Source organism: Pelobates fuscus, chromosome 2 (assembly GCF_036172605.1).
Source record: "Pelobates fuscus isolate aPelFus1 chromosome 2, aPelFus1.pri, whole genome shotgun sequence".
NCBI classification, from domain to species: Eukaryota; Metazoa; Chordata; class Amphibia; order Anura; family Pelobatidae; genus Pelobates; species Pelobates fuscus.
In genome coordinates this window covers 135,992,757-136,010,504 of record NC_086318.1, presented here as the reverse complement: position 1 = coordinate 136,010,504, position 17,748 = coordinate 135,992,757, and the positions used below count along the sequence as shown (strand labels likewise).

General features: G+C 40.2%; 1 protein-coding gene across 1 annotated transcript in view; it reads left to right on the top strand.

Moving 5' to 3' along the window:
• The window catches only part of KNG1 (kininogen 1), an 89,701-nt gene that overhangs the window by 62,158 nt on the left and 9,795 nt on the right, over window positions 1-17,748 (top strand). The window contains exons 5-7 of the mRNA XM_063441062.1: window positions 3,005-3,115; window positions 3,708-3,792; window positions 13,758-13,903. Of these exons, the coding sequence (XP_063297132.1) occupies window positions 3,005-3,115; window positions 3,708-3,792; window positions 13,758-13,903 (342 nt within the window). The remainder of the gene's footprint in view (window positions 1-3,004; window positions 3,116-3,707; window positions 3,793-13,757; window positions 13,904-17,748) is intronic.

Sequence of the window (17,748 nt, the reverse complement as noted above, 5' to 3'; positions counted from 1 at the left end):
GGATGTGAGGCTCAAACGTGAGGCCAGAGTCAAGTATGACGCCAATACAGTATATTGTAGTTGGCTCCTTGGGAATAAACCATGAATTGTAGGAAACAGATAACAGAATTGTAAGAGAATCTTAATTCTGTTCTGAGTTGATAAAACTTCCAATTCACCCCACTCTTTAATGCAGGCACTTTGTCATAAACATTGCAATTATATTGTTTATTAATTTACAAACATTTTCTGTATACTGAATGCAAGAGTTTGCAAATCAAATAGTAATGAAATTATAAGTTTGTAAGTAAAAATGTTTTAATTAAAAAATATATATTTTAATTGACTTATACCCCAAAGTGCCAATATATATATATATGTTCTTGCTATTTAAAGGATTTATGCTTAGCAGTACTGATTATCTAGCAAATACTTTCTAGATGCAGGGCACAGCTTACTATTTGTATGCACAGCAGTTTACGTTAATCCAGCCATCCATGGTTCTCTATTTAAATGCTATCTACAACACTAGAACATTGTATTACACCCTTCCCTCCCCCATCCCCTCCTCCCCCCACCTCCAAAAAAAAAAGTCACAGCTCTTTATCTGGCAAATGGTAGTGCCAATAGTGATTAGGTATAACACAGTCTGCTTATATTGAGTAGATGAATTTGGAAATGCGAAATCTTAAAGCAGAACTATTATATGTGGATTTAGTTTTTAGTTTTTATTTTATCATTTGAACTCAAAGCATCCCATGTAAATAATTTGAATACAATATGGTATAAATTGACCCATCCATTCATACCAACAGCCAACAGATAAGTAAGGATTAATTAAAATGGCCCCTCAGATCTAAAATGTCCATTATTTATTTTAATCTAATAACCCCCACCCCCCACTGAAACCAGAACCAATTGCAATATAGCACACTGTCTGTGTCGGCCTCCTAGCTAAGTCAAGACCCTATCCCCCAGCTTTGGTCCCTGAGCTACATTCTGGATGGAATGTGCTAGTGTACATCTGCTCGGATGGCATTTCTCTGTAGATCATGGAAAAAAAGATGTTATTCTAAGCAAGATAATAGATACATATCCTGCATTGCACAGGACCAATACCTGGACCACAGTCCAGGGCGGGCTCAGGATGACAGGAGTTAGATTCACTGTCATCTACACATTGCAGCTAGTGGCCAGAAATAGGGAGAGACACACACAATGTCTCGCATACCCCAGCACCTCACACAGAATATTAATTGTGGCCGTCCTCCAAAATATACAGTTCTCTGTTGCTTATCCCACAATTTAGAAGCTGTGTAAGAGGGCTAGGCAGTATTTTTCTTACCCCCTCCACAAATAAAACAAAAATACAATTACTAAATAGCAGAATTAAAAAATATCAGTTGAATTTAAGCAAATGCATAACAAGCCGACCCCAATATATATAGAGTTTTGTTCACATAGGTTTTTGTTTACTGGATCAGTAAATAGAAGTACATATTTGATGCTTATTTGCCATACTGCCACAAAACATTAGTATTAGATATGGCTGTTGATAATTAATTTAGAGCATTATCACACTGGAGATTACATTAAGCAAAACTATGGTGTCATTTCTAAACAAAGAATTAATGTAGGTAATGGTTATTTAACCCCTTAAGGACACATGACATGTGTGACATGTCATGATTCCCTTTTATTCCAGAAGTTTGGTTCTTAATAGGTTAAAGAAAAAAAAAGTGTTTTAAAGAAACAAGGTGCAGCAGTGAGATTTTCATGTAACTTGTAGAGAGTTAAAAAGTAGGTCCACTGCCAAATGTTTACCAGCATCTAGTAACTTTGGTCACTATGTAATGGCAGGGGGAAACTTTTGTAAACATTTTTTAAAGAGGACTTACAGGCTAATGCAAAGGTTCGGCTTCAGAAGACTAGTGATGTAACTAATACAGTTCCGGGGTTGCTTTTGGGACACAGAAGTGGTTTACGTAAAACATTTTTTATTTTGCTATACTCTTTGACTACTATAGCACTCTTCTATTTGGATATTATACACTAACAGGTTTTTTTTTGTTTGTTTTGTTTTTCTGTACCCGATATTAGACTGTAAAGACATGGTTAATGCAGACATAGATTACCTACTAATTGTGGTTTAAAATGGCAAAATGTGAATAAGGAAACTACAAGAGTGAAATGTTGGCTAAAGGCTTTGGCTATATGGCATAATATATTATGCAAAATTGCTATCTATTTGTTCAAATATTGACTAATTGTTAACAGATTAACAAACACTGTTTAGTTGCTGGATAATGCTGTCTGGTATTCTATCTCACTTATTTTTATGTTTCCTGTGTTTTCTTTTTTCCATTTTGGTGAAAATGTGAAAAATGTTTAATACAACAAAGATTAAAAAAAAAAACTATTACAGTTCCACTCTTCAATGACAACTGTCATCACAATTTTTACTTCCCATTTTTTAAAAAAAGTTTATTTTTACAGACTCTACTGTTATCTGACCAACTGCTGCTCAACCAAACTTACCTGGCAGCCAAAGTTTCAATTTAGAGCAATTGCTGTAGAAGGCGAGTTAGTTTAAACAGCAGTTGATCAGGTACAAGTACTGTATGAGTGTCTACTTATCCAATTAGAAAAGTTACATTTTCTTTAAAAAGTCAATATACATAAATTGAAAATATATCCTTAAGTTTCATTAAATGTAAAAACCTTTTAAAAAAACGAGAAGTGAAAATTTTATGACAGTTGCCCTTTAACCGCTAACTAAGTTTGACAACATTAGACTGTAGGCAAGCAGTGAAAAAAGTCAGACCTCGTCTATATAGTAGATAGATGAACCACACACACTATAGACCACTTAAAAAAAACTCCCTTGTGACTGGCAAGAGTATAATTAAGACAAATTGAACATACAACAGTATCAGATTGGCTTAGTGAATACAAAATGTTACAGAAGGCTGAAGAAAAAAAACAAAACATTACATTTACATTCTCTACTCTGTCCATTTCCCAGGTGGTGAGTGGATGGAATTTTCAAATAAACTATACTATAAGACAAACCAACTGCTCCAAACGCCATTTTAAAAATGCCAGCTCAGAAGAATGCAGCTTTGATATAAATGGGGTAAGTGATCTGATCTAAATTCACAAATTGGACGTGATCTGTGATTTTTTTTTTATTATAGTGGTTATGGTACGGTTCGTCCTATTTTTATCAAACTATCTACAAGAGGTCTAAAAAAAATCAAAGGATTTCCTGGCGCACAAAGCTCAGCCCCTAAACCTGGGAAGTACTATTTCACATTTCTCATTTTACATCCAAAATACTGGTACTAAGTGAAACTCAGTTCTGGAATTCTGCCGAATTCTACCAAATTCTGCTGATAGCAGCATTTGATGGGATTAGCATGAAGTTTTCCCACAAATGCCTGTTTTCAATTCATTGCTGTTCTATAAGAAGCACTGGATTGGACGGGATTGTGAAATATGTCAGCAGTGATACTGACATCTTCAAAAGATGAGTAGGCAGCTGCAGAGGAGTAGTCTTTATTTTACTTAATTTTTTAAGAGCAAAGTGGGGTGGACAAAGGAGGTGGACAGATGGGAAGTTAGAGTCCCAAAACAACAATGTTCATTATATAGTAAAGGCCGCACAATTTAAAGCTATAGAATATTTTCCAAAGATGGTAAGTCAGCTTTTTTGTGTTTTTATTAAGCAATCCGGTAAATGTTCAAGTCAAGTACATTGGACTCTTCAAGGACAATTTGATATCACTGAAATGACTTGTACCTCCGATTCAGGTAAGAGATCATTTGGGGGGGTTAATATTAAATATACATTTAAAGGCAGAACAGACCACTTTTATTTTTTAATTACATAATATGGCAAAATCGTGAAATTTCAGACATTGTATACAAATAAATTACCAGATTTTACTATATACATGACGTAAAGTCATGATTTTATTAACGACACAGAGGCGAGTATTATGCTGCACTCTTTTTTTATTTCCCTCAGCAGCAAAGAAAACTTTAACAATGAAATCAACACAGGAAACAGTCAGTAACATATATCTTCCATGGCAACCAACAGCCAATCAGGTTCCACTCTCCAGCATAATAGGCGGTATTTCCTGAACTATTTCCTCTTTCTAGCGATCCCGAACATGTACAACTATCCAACTGAAAAAGGAACTTCAATAAGGGGATAATGCAAACAGCAAAAGGGTTTCCGAGTCAAGCTGTAAGAAAGAGTAGAATATGGTAATATCCAAGTATAAAACTGGAGTCATGCATAAAATAACATTGTGTAAATGAATAGGCAATATCTGATTTAAAATTGTATTTAGTCAACATATTGTTGGAGATGGATTTAGACATGAGAGATTCAAACCTAAATCACCTTAACATTGAACAAGCCCAAATCAAAGGAACTTACTGTATGTAACTTACCCAGTTTACACCACCATCCAGGGAAGGGTGGGAGGGATAATGCTCGCCTCCGTGTCGTCAATAAAATCATGTAAATAGTAAAATCTGGTAATTTTAATAAGACACAGAGGCTTTTATTATGCTAGTTTAAAGCTGTGAAATAACCGTTACAGCAAAATGTTTAATCGGCTTAAAATAAAAATCTCGAAATGTAGATTCCGATGTCCAATCGGCAGCTTGTAAAATATCGTCTAGTCGGCATCCTACCGCAGAAGCTTTAGAGGCCATAGCTCCTCGTACAGAAGTATCAATGCCGGAAGTATGGAGAGAATACGGAAGTATCAATGCCGGCCAATGTCATAATCTATTTGACTCATCTGGCCAGAGAAGGAGAGGATACTGAAATGTGTGGTTTGCGGAAGGATATAAATAATTGAGGTATCATAGGATTTCAGAGCGTATTCCCGTAGACATGCCACTTGGCAAAGGAGAGGCTTCTCCGGAAATGCCGGGTAGAGTATGGACTTAGAAGAGGTCTTAGTCCTTCTAGAGATAAAAGGACGCCTTCCAGTGTAAATGAACGAGCGTCTGTGTCCAGAGCTCGTACATTAGAGACTCTTTTGCATTAGATGAGGCAGAAAAGCATGACTAATTTTGCCGACAGTTGTTTGAGGGATAACCAAGCATTCTCCGGCTCCATGTAGTAGACGATAGACAAAGGGATGTCGTCCGATGGGGGCACCATCGATACCGTGATGTCCAGCGGAAAGCGACGAACGGTAAAGGTTAACCTGCGGTACACTTTAACTGCTTCAAAAAGGGAAGTCAAAAAATGCAAGATGGATGTCAAAGGAGCCAATAAGGGATCCAGATTTCTTCCCAAGCACCAGCCATTCCATGCATTCCAAGCAGATTTATAAGCTTGTCTCGAGCCGGATGCCCAATGCATTCTTGAGAAGTCTGAGAGTTGATTGCGGAACTCCCTCGATTGACAAAGGTCCCCTGAACTCAGCCAAGCCGTAAGTCGAAAGAGACCCTGGAGGATTAATGGGTGAAATTGTCCGCCCGGATCCTGGAGGAGAGAATCGTATGATGTGAGAAGGCGGGAGAAGTCTATCGCCATTTCAAAAAGATGAGGAAACTATGGTTGTGACAACCATAGGGGGATCACAAGTACCAACGTGCTCTGTTGGCAACGCAGTTGCAGAAGGCAACAGGGAATCAGTGCAAATGGGGGGAATGCATAATTTGTCTCCGTGGCCCAATCTTGAAAGAAGGCGTTCGTTGCTAGAGCCATGGCGAGATAGGCTGGTATGGCAAAGGATCTGGCCAGAATTTCCAAGCAATTGATATGCAGTGTCGCTTCCAGGTCCAACCATCTGCCTCCTGTGGAGGTATCTCCACAACGCGCACGCGAACCTTGCAAACTTGCGTTCAATTCTATGATCAGGTCTGGGGTTGTTCCGAAGATAGCGCATCCATTCCACGCTTCCATGTGGAGAAGCAACCAATGAAGCTCATCTTTCGCCTCTTTGTCTAGTGTTGCCATGTCTTCGTAGGATGCCCCGCCTCTGAGGTAAGAGGCTTGTAACCGTTGAAGAGCTCGGTAGTGGAGCAGGCCTGGGAATATGGCTTGGATGGAAGCTGCCAGAAGTCCAATGACTCGTGCCAAGTGTTTGAGGGAGAGCTGGGGAACAGCCAATGTGTCTGATTTATTTTTTGATATTTAGCAATTTTGATGCTGGAAGTTGTAATGTCTGTGAGGTTGAATCGATCACTAACCCCAGGAATTCGATATGTTGAGCTGGTGTCAACATTGATTTTTCCCAATTGATAAGGAAACCCAGGTTTTGTAGTAATGCCAGAGTCCACATGGAGAAGGTCGGCAGACTGGGATAGAAGGAGGATATAGCCCGTTGTATGGTTTGGGATCTCTGCGATGGCTTGTTTGCGCATCAATTTGTGAATTTCCTTGGAATCAAGGAGAGTATCGTGTTGAGAAAAAACAATCTTTCTGGGAGGGGAGATTTGGATCAGGTGCAACACAAAATCTATCCAATAACCGGTTACAGCTTGAAGGACCCAAGCATCTGACGTCAGATTCAACAACATGAGAAAAATGTATGAGTCTGCCCCCCACAACCCGAAGGGAAGAAAGGAGAGAGTGGACACTTACCATAAGGTCGTCGTCCAGAAGGAGCTCCTCGGATGCCCCTAGCGACCCAGGGTCTGCCACATTGTGGAAAGAACACTGGTGCTGTCCTTTGCTCCTGAAAGCCAGCTCGTCCCGAATAAGGACCTCGGTTCTGCCTATACGAACCTCTCTGTATATGGCCAGACAGACGGCTCCTTCCTCTCCCGGCAAAAATCTTTTGGTGAAAGATTTTGCGCATGTTGCTTTGGGCTTTATCTAAAGCCATGAAGGTGTGCACAAAAGACCACAACTCTTTCACAAAAGAGTCCCCAAATAACAGCTCTTTAGCCTGGGCACCTGGCTCATTAATAGCTAGATTAAACAGCTTTGGCACAATTTTTCAGCAAGATGGACTTGCGGCGCTCGATAGCCAGCGCTGAGTTTACGTTGCCCACTATGCAAATTATTATTTGGATCCAAGCACGGATTAAATCCCGATCCAGATCCTGATTGTCTTCGACCGCATCAGAGATTTTTGCCGCAGGGCCCAAAGTGTCCAAGACCTTGTCTTGACAGTTAGTTAAAACAAAATCTAGACCCTTTCTAGGATTCCACCCAGTTTTCCCTAGAAATTGGACCATTTTGGGTTCAACCATGGGTGTTTTACAAGTGTCATCTGGGACAGTGGAATGGGGGCATTCTGCCCGTAATTTATTCAGAGTAGCTTTATCCAAAGGCTTACGAACACTGGAAGTGATATATTGGTCAGAAGGACACCATTCCACTGAACTTGGATGTCTAAGCTCATCTGGGTCAAAAAGGGGTAAACCCCAAGGATCCAGGATTTTAGAATCGTCACCAGACCCTGACAGACTTACCTGGCCCCCTGACATCACAGCAGGGAAAGTGCTGAGGGAGGAGCCGGATGCCTCTCTAATCGCACCGTCTGAGTCTGATTCGGACTGACCATCTGAGACATCCCCTTTGGACTCATCCATTTCCTCCTCAATGTCGCTGAGCTCTGACTCAGACAAATCGAGCTGGGCTCTTGCCCGCTTCCATAATCTAGCCGAATTTACCTGACTAGTGGCTCTTTTGCACTGTGGTGGTTGCGCACTATCTGTGACAGCAGGCAGTCAGTCAATACATTTTTGGAGGAATGTTTGGTCTTGGCCGGTGTCAGAGTAGATGCAGTTGACATACTCGTGTGCTGCGCAGACTGTTGGGCTGGGTAATAGTATGCGACAGAGATGTTGACACAGCGTCAATAGCAGATACCATAGCCTGCGTAATGGACCTAGAGACTGAAGCGTCGAAGAGCGCCTGCATGTCCGCAGATGCAGATAAATCAGGGGACAGAGTCCCTTCCCCCAGGCAAAGTTAAATCCCTGTCAGACTGCAAAATCAAGGCATTTAAGTTAAAAAACTAAGCAGTAAAATAACCTGAATATAGGGTTGAGTAACCCAGAAAGGGAGAAAAAGCTGAAAATAAACAAAGTCAAATTCACAATCTGAAATAAGCGCAAAGAGAGTAAAAGAGCCTTCCATTTGCCAAAACTACTAAACCCCAACAAGGTGAAACAGGAAGGGGCAAGACTATAGGGAAAAAGCGCGCAAAGTTTTGTCGAAGGGCGAAATTCTGTGAAAAGACCGCTCGTTCGTATGAAAAGTCTATCACACTCCTGTGAAGTGAACGAACGGCAGAAAGAAATTAACTGCGCGCCTGTGCAGACTTGTGTGAATGAACTGTTCATGCGAAACACATGAACGTTGAAAAGTACCGTACGTGGGTTCGCAAGGAAACAAAAAAGTTATAGAAAACCAACGAATGGCTAAAGTACCGAATGGTATGCATGCCCGAACACTAGAACTGAAATAAACTTTAAAAATGAAAAGAAAAAGGACGCGAATAACACCACAAACCCAGTAAAATAACCATAGGTAGAAAAGGTAGAGCATTAAACCGTAGACAATAATCCTCCCGGTACCCCTAAAATGGACTAAATAGAGGGGGGAAAAGTACCATATAAATGTAGTTATACCAAATAATAAGCATAACATATATTTTTAAAAAAAGTACTATAACCAACTATAAGTATATATACATATATATATATATATATAACGGAAGATTCAAAGATAGCACTCCAGGGACTTGATAAAATGTAACTTTTATTTTACTCACTAAAACATCAAAGGTGTCAACGTTTCAGCTTGATCCCCTCAAGCTTTCGTCAGGACATACTGTGCAGACAAATAAACCCACATATATACCATACAGATAACGATAACTCACCACACTTGTGAAGCCTCTGACTCCATGGTCATCACCATGGTGACATATATCAACAATAATAAAAGTGCAACCATACACATAGATCGTGCAATTAAAAAATATTCAATTAGACTATTTTACGCTAGGGGAATCAATTACTTAAACATTAGTCACACTGGCAGCATTGAATAGTAACTACTGCAATGAATATCCTTCATAATGTATAAACTGGACTCATAGAAAGCAGGGCTGAAAACCAACAGGAATACTAGAGACTCTGAGAAAGTTCAGACAAAACTAATCGAAAAACATATTTAAACATCATTATAAGGGCATATGTCCCACTGGAATTCACTCCACAGAAGATTGCTAGGATAGGGGTAGATCGCCTAACTGATTCCAAAATAGACTTCACAATTAAACTCACTGGAGATTGGCCAGTTACTAGATAATAATAACTACTAATGATCTCAAAATTGATCACAATGGCCACATAGAACGGTAACTGATGCACTATATTCGATTTCTTAGTATATACAACGGACTCCAACAAAGCCAATACGAGATAACAAGATAATCTAACAAAAGGGTGACACACCAATGCATGAGCACCTGTATCACCAGAGTTAACAAAATCAAAGTTGTTTAAGATAGGGGTGGATCACCTAAGTGGTTCCAAATAGACTACCCAATTAAACTAATACTGACTAGTGTAGTTACTAGAAATAAACTAGATACTCCTTATATGAAATACTAAACAGAGCTGCAACTGTCTCATATAGTAAAAACCCATACATTTCAAACCTCTGTATCATCATCATAATGAGTTACAATTCTGAGGCACATGGAAACTATTAAGATTTTTCAAAGTAATGAAGGTCCTGTGCCAGTGCCACCATGGACAAAAGGGAGGATTGCCTATCCCCCAGGGTGGGCATCCACATCCCGCCCCATATTCGTGACATATTCCAGGATCAACATAGTTATGAGAGAAAACATGGTTATGAGAGAAACATAGGTATGTATGCCTATCCCACAGGGTGGGCATCACATACCCCATCTCCAAAAAAGATTAATTGGATAGCACAGAAAATGAAAAATTATAAAAATGCAGTCAAGGTATATTTCTCATTCAGACCCTCAGGGTATACTGTTCTCAGAGTTCTGATCCAATATAGTTCACGTTGTAGTAACATTTTCTTGCGGTCCCCTCCCCTCCTGGGTGGAGGTACATGGTCGATTGCCATGAGTTTCAGAGTCGGTAGAGTGTGGCCTCTCTCCAAGAAATGTTTGGCCACCGGTAAGTCTGATTTCTGATCCCTATACGCCACTCGTATGTTGGATCTATGATTGCGAATACGTTCGCGCAAGGGCAGGTCCGTCTTGCCAATATAAGTAAGTCCACAGGGACAAGTAAGCCTGTATATTACATAATCAGTGGTGCAGGTTAGCCGATGCCTAATGATGTACTTTTTTCCTGTATGAGGATGAGCAAAGAATTTTCCCGATAACATGTGTCCGCAAGTGACACAACCTAAGCACTTATAACAGCCCAGATTTATAGAGCCTTGTTTCTGCTCGTAACAGTGTATAGGATCTGTCTTAACTAACAAGTCTTTCAGATTTCGATTTCTCCTATAACACATCATAGGTGATTGGCGAAATGGTTCTGGTAAAGAAGTGTCGTTCCTCAAAATTCTCCAATTTCTATCAATCATCCGTTTGAATTTTGGAGATGCTGTAGTGTAAGTGGTTGGAAAAACCAGTCTCCTTGTTGATACAGTGTTTGACTCGACTTGTGTTGAGTAGCACCTATCTAAGGCTTTATGGAGTGTCTGTTCACTGTAACCCCGTTGGTGAAACTTATCCCACATTAGTTTCAATTGTTCCTCCGCTTTACTGGGATCTGAGTTGTTCCTCATCACCCTCAAAAATTGTGAATATGGTAAGGATTGTTTGAGGGCATTGGGATGGAAACTATTCGCCTGAAGTAAAGTGTTGCGGTCCGTAGTCTTGGAGTAGAGTGTATATGCCAACTTGGTACCTTCTCTAATGATCCGTACATCCAGAAAATCCACTGAAAGCGGGTCTGCTGTCATAGTGAGTTCTACATTCGGTGTACAAGAATTGATATATTGGACCATAGATTCTGCAGTGCTGTTGTCTCCCTTGATGATCATAAAAATGTCATCGATGTAGCGACCGTATAGTAAAATAATATCTTTAAATGGCTCCAATATATATTGAGTTTCAAATTCAAACATGAATCCATTCGCATACATTGGAGCCATGGCCGCTCCCATAGATGTTCCTGCTGACTGCCTGAACCAATCAAATTCAAAACGAAAATAGTTCTGAGTCAGAACCAATTCCAGAATTTGCATAACGTATTCGATTGGGGGGCCCCTGTATTTGTCTGAAGATGAAAGAATCCGTTCCATGGCTTGGACTCCCCCTGAGTGGGGTATGATAGTGTATAAGCTCTTCACATCACACGTAACTAGTGATGTCAGCCCAACTGGTAAGGAAATCTTGGAAATCATATCAATGAAACTTGGAGTATCCTTGATGTATGTTGAAAGGTTTTGAATCGTTTCCTTAAATAGGAAATCCAGCCATTTAGCCAGTGGTTCTAGGATGCCTCCCACCGCCGACACAATTGGTCTCCCAGGAGGGTCCTGAAGGTTCTTATGCACCTTGGGGAGTGTATAGATTACTGGGGTCCTCGGGTTTGGTTGATGTAAAAATTCCCAGAGGTCCTGATCGATAAAATTCTGTTCCAGACCCTTCAGTAGAATGGCGTCAATTAAAAGTTTCACTTGAAGCGTAGGATCGCCTTTCAATTTCAGATAAGTCTGGGAATCAGATAATTGTTGGATAATTTCCAATCTATATTTAGCATAGTCTTGAATAACGATTCCCCCGCCCTTGTCTGCTGATCTAATAACAATGTCTTTGTCCATAGCCAAAGACTTAATGATCTGTCGATCCATTTTGGAACAATTTGAATGGTAGGAATGAGTAACTTTTAGATGGTCCGTTGTTTCCTTTTGTACAGACCTTAAAAAACTTTTTATAGAGGCTTGATTCGGCAGGGGATCAAAGGTACTTTTCCTCTTAAACCTTATTTCATCAGAGGGAGTGGTTTGGTTTTTAAAGAAATCCTTAAGTCGCAACGATCTCCCAAACTTATACAATTCAACTTCCCAGTCTAGTGGGTTAGGTTTGGCAGTGGGGACAAAAGACAAGCCCTTACTCAGCAAAGTAATTTCAGCCACTGTCAATACTCTGGATGATAAATTGAAGATAGGTATTACCTCCTCTGTCGTGGTGGTCTCCCTCTTGCCCCAGAAGGTGCGTCCCTTCTGACCTCGTCTGGTGATTGTCCTCCTTCTGACGTAATACCTTTGCTCTGATGTCTGGTTTGTATCCCCTGACTGGCAGGGTTTGGAACCTCTAAAAAAGATTGTGCTTGAAAGTTATTGGCCCCCCTATCCCAACTGCTGCGATCAGATTCCGAGCTGGAGTTTCCTGAAGTTTGATCAATAGTATAATGTCTAGGTTTGCGAATAGGTCTTCTTTTCCTCGCAAATCTAGGTAGATCACTGGTGCCGCTAAGCCACCTATAAACTCTGTGCTCCTTGTAATCTGCTGCCACTTTATCTTGCTTATCCTTTTTGAATCTAATAAGATCCGTCTTATAACTCTTTACATTATTTTCCAATTTTAGCAATGTAGAGGTAGCTTCTGAACTTGCCAGCAATAATGCCTGTCTTGTTTCCAATTCAGTAATCCTCCTTCTGATTTGAATCAGATCTTCCTTCACATCCTCAATGATCACTAGCATCAAGTCCAATGAACATTTGTTTAGGACTGAAATCCACTTTTTACAGACAGCTGGTTTCAATCTACCAATCGTGGGTACATTACTAACCCTGAAGCCTCTCGGAATCTGAAGTTTCCGGTGGTAATCAGATAAAAATAAACCGTGAAGGTCCAAATCTGTTTCTCTCTTTTTTAATTTCAACAATTCAAAATAAATATCACGTAGTGAAGTGGTGTTAGGAAGATCCGAAGTGGTAGTGTCCCATCTAATCCTGTCTGCATCAGAGTCACTATATTGCCAGATTTCTGCTTGCTCAGCGCATCCACCAGCTAGCGTAAAAAAATTATCATCCATGGATACATGGATCTATGTGTATGGTTGCACTTTTATTATTGTTGATATATGTCACCATGGTGATGACCATGGAGTCAGAGGCTTCACAAGTGTGGTGAGTTATCGTTATCTGTATGGTATATATGTGGGTTTATTTGTCTGCACAGTATGTCCTGACGAAAGCTTGAGGGGATCAAGCTGAAACGTTGACACCTTTGATGTTTTAGTGAGTAAAATAAAAGTTACATTTTATCAAGTCCCTGGAGTGCTATCTTTGAATCTTCCGTTGTATTTTGGCTGACAAGCACCGGGCATTGGACTACGGATCAGGTGGAGTGCAAGATTATTTGGTTTTTTTATATATATATATATATATATTTATATATAAATATCATTATATAAATATATAAGATTAAGAAACCATGGGATCAGTGTACTTAACTGAAGGAGCAGCAAAGAAAGAGGAAATAGTTCATGGAATACCGCCTATTATGCTGGAGAGTGGAACCTGATTGGCTGTTGGTTGCCATGGAAGATATTTGTTACTGACTGTTTCCTGTGTTGATTTCATTGTTAAAGTTTTCTTTGCTGCTGAGGAAATAGGAGCCTCCGTGTCTTAATAAAATTGTAATTAACCAATTTGGCTGTTTTATTCTACATTGCTCATTAGTTAGTTCTTGAGTCACCAATTATTGTTCAGTGAACAACCCACATTGAGAAGTTTTTCATAACTGCTTCAAATGCAACATATGATTATCTCTTTATAGGAGTCTGCCTAAACTGTCCTAATGCTATTGAAAATAATGATCCAGAGCTATTGAATTTGTTAATGCAATTTATTGATGAATATAATGTCAACAATAGCCATCCTGCTCTTTACAAGATCTCTAAAGTTGTAACTGCAACAGAAGAGGTTAGTATGCAATACCTGAACACTAACCATTAACCCCCTACACTAGGTTAATAATTGCCCACTTAACATATTAATCCTAAACCCAGGGGTGTGCAAAGAGCATGTGGCACCTGGGCGGATCCTTTATTTGGCACCACAGCACCCCCACCACCCCCTCCCCACACCCCACCCACTTTAAAATGTAACACGTTTTTAATGTTTTAAATGTATATAGCACTGAGCAGTGTTTGTGTGTTTGAATGTAAGCATGTTTTTGTATGTAGTATGTGTGAGTGAATGTAGGGGTGTGTTTGCATGTAGTGTTGGCCTTTCGATGCAGACATGGATTTGTGTGTAGTGTAGTTTTTTAATACAGTGATGTGTTTATAAATAACAGTGCCGTTTTAATACAGAGATGTGTTTGTATGTAGCATTGGCATATGAATGCAGGGATGTATTTGTGTGAAGTGTTGGCGAGATGTTGAGATGTTTGCACGTATACACATACACACACATATACTGACACACATGCAGATACATAGACACTGATGCACACTGACAGACACACATGCAGATTCACAGACATACAGCTATACACACTGACACGCTACAAATACACACACTCACACATACAGATACACAGACACATAGCTACACACATGCAGATACATAGACACACACTCACATACAAATACAGACCCACACCGACACAGATGTAGCTACACAGGCATTGACAAACATTGTGTGTCTGTGTGTGTGTGTTGTGAAGGCAGAGTGTGTAGTGTATGCAGTGTCTGTGTAGTGCATGTAGTGTGTGTGTTTGTTGTGTGGGATAAGGGCTGAGGGTGTGAGCAGTTTATTTTGATTGGGTTTATTCCTCCCTCCCTGCATCTTATCTGTGTTGATTCCCTGGTGGTCCAGTGGCCCAGCATGTTTGTACAATGAAGAGGGGGCTCAACTGGGGTGGACTCCCAACCCCCTTAATAAGCAACTTCCAAACCTAAAAAGTTTTGTTATACTTTGTATATAAATGATAGATGTAATAGTAACATAGTTACTTGTTTTAGAGATAAATACCCTTGTATATGATTTCGATATATAAGAATTATTTGAAGCAGCAAAGTATTTACCGCATTTGTTCACAATGATATGTAAAGTTACATTCTCTTAAAATTTTCAAAATACTCTTTAATTCAAAAACTCCCAATTTATTTAGAATAGTTGATAATTGGAAACATGACACAGTGCTAACAATACAGATATCTTACCCATAATATTATATAGTTAGTAAGAGTCACACATTGTGTGTGCTCTGTGCCAAAAAGCCCAAATTGAGGAAAGTAGACTAAAATACTCCCTTCCCTAAAGCCCCAGGGACGGGGGACTGCCACGGCGGCAACACCCTACAGGTCAAACGACCAAGATCGGTGGCTTTTTCTCAGGGATTGACTGGAGGCCCACAAGAGGCAAGCACAGACAGCACAAGGGAGGTGGCCAACCCCTTAGCTGACTAGAGCACCCTCATCCAACGGTCTTCCACACATACTTTCCTCTCCCCCCGCCTTTGAGGGATATCCCGGCAAACACAGCCAGTGGAGCAGATACTGAGAACTGACGCGGTCTCACCTGCACGATCATCATGGCGGACGCCACGTGTAACTCTGCACCCAACTCCTCGCGGCTATCTCTCGCTGAACGGCTGGACTCCCTGTTCGCGGACTTTTGGTCCAGGCTCACTTACCACAGGGGCACCAAGGAGGAGGCTCCATCAGTGACACCCACACAAGACACCATGCTGCGACCTGCAGCTCCCAAAAGGAACTGGACACGCATGGTGGGAAGGAGGAGGAGGACGGCCAGACGAAAACTACAAAGCCGGCACATTGGACCAGCGATGTACTGTCCTCTCCCCAAGCAGCAACCCAGCACCGGGACTAACCCCCCCAAGCCTCTCTCCCTTTTGGGAGATAACCACCCACCAAGCACGAAGATGATATACCGGGGGACCCCAGAGCTTTCAAAGCACGCAGCCATGGGAATGTTGTAACAGGCACTCGGGAATGCGGTGAGAACTGGGACTGGGGGGGCGCTGAAACTAAAGCCTGGGCAGGTGAGGCAGCGATCAGGAGAACTGGTACACCAGACACCCTCTACACAGGCAACATTGCTTGGCGGGAATAGGCCGAGCACTATACCAGCAGTGAGATCTGGACTCTATTTTCTTTCCATAACCCAGGCCTGCTTGGACTGGACGTTTTCCGCTAATGTTACCTATAATTTATGCTTGCTTTAGGTGACAAACAGGGGATCTCTTGTCACACCACACTATTTCCATGTTTAATAGCATGCTCCCTAACTCTATACAACACGCAGACTCTCCTATGCCTCACACACTCATTCCACTGTTCAAATATATATAACCAAACCATAACGCCTCTCACAACCCTGCCTGTAGCGCTTAGAGTTTAGTGTTGAACCCCAGATCACCAGATCTTGGTGACTAGTACTCTCTAAAGCAACCAGGTGTAAAGGACATATATATAGCCAAGCGTGAGTCTCCATATACTAAAAACCCTTGCATGTCTCCTGGCTAAACAATCCAATATCCTTTGTTAAACCAATCGCATGTTTACCCTAACGTCACCCGGCAACACACATCTAACCTACTATCCCTACCTGACAACGCTAGTATACCGCGCTTCTTGATGTGTTAGTTCAGCCTGTATACGATCCAACTACAATCGTTTGTTTACCATCATAGTTCTTTCCTTAACATAATCTCTTACTACCTAGCCTGCTTGTTTAACCCCTTAAGGACCAAACTTCTGGAATAAAAGGGAATTATGACATGTCACACATGTCATGTGTCCTTAAGGGGTTAAAAATAACATAACATTGTGCTGACTATCTGCATGCCATGCCAACTGCTGTTAACACGCTTGCTATCGCTGTTGTGGCAATGCAAGATTATATGTTATGTATATTCGTATGCACAGGAAAAATAAAGAATTTAAAAATATATATATATAAATAATTGAGAATACAATATAAAATAGGGATTGTCTTGGAAACAATAAGGTTTTGTCTTTTTAAATAGTTTATTAAATAAAAATATAATTAGAGACATATAAAACCTTAATAATCCATTACAATAATGTATAGCAGAATTTATAAGATTAAAGTATATGCTTGCAATGTCAGAAAAATAGAATAATATACCCTCCTGAACATGTCAACTTCTCAGTCATGATAAAATGGAGCACCGTCTCTGTCTCCAAAATCTCTACCCTGTGTCCTAATAATAATAATAAGTACACATATTTATACCTTAGATGTTCAATTAGGTCATTTTAGGACCTTCTTAACTTGATAAAGATACAAGGCCATAACTTGGTAATTTCACATTGGAACATCTTAACTATGTTTAGACAAAAACATAAGGATACACATGATGTGGGCTATTCCATGACTTGGGGAATTACACTAACCTAGGACAAAATGGCGTCCTAAAGTCTGAACACCATTTTATGAAAAACAATATATTCCATTTTTAACAACTTGACAGTTTGCAAAATCTCTTAAAGACAACGTACACAGTTTAAGAAATACTACTTTTTATTCTAAAACGTGTAATATTTGCATATGCCCATAACACCCTCTACATTAAACTGTGAGCATCGTAGAGCATTTCTTCTTTAAATTAGTAAACCAAAGTTCTCCCAACAGTCTTTAAGTTTTTATGCTCCCAATGTCTTTGATCATTGTTGTAACGGTAAAACATCCTTAGCGTGATCTTTGCATGTAAAAGATGGTTGGTTAAAAATGAGCAAAGCTTTTTTTCAGGGAAAGAATAAAAAAGAACATCA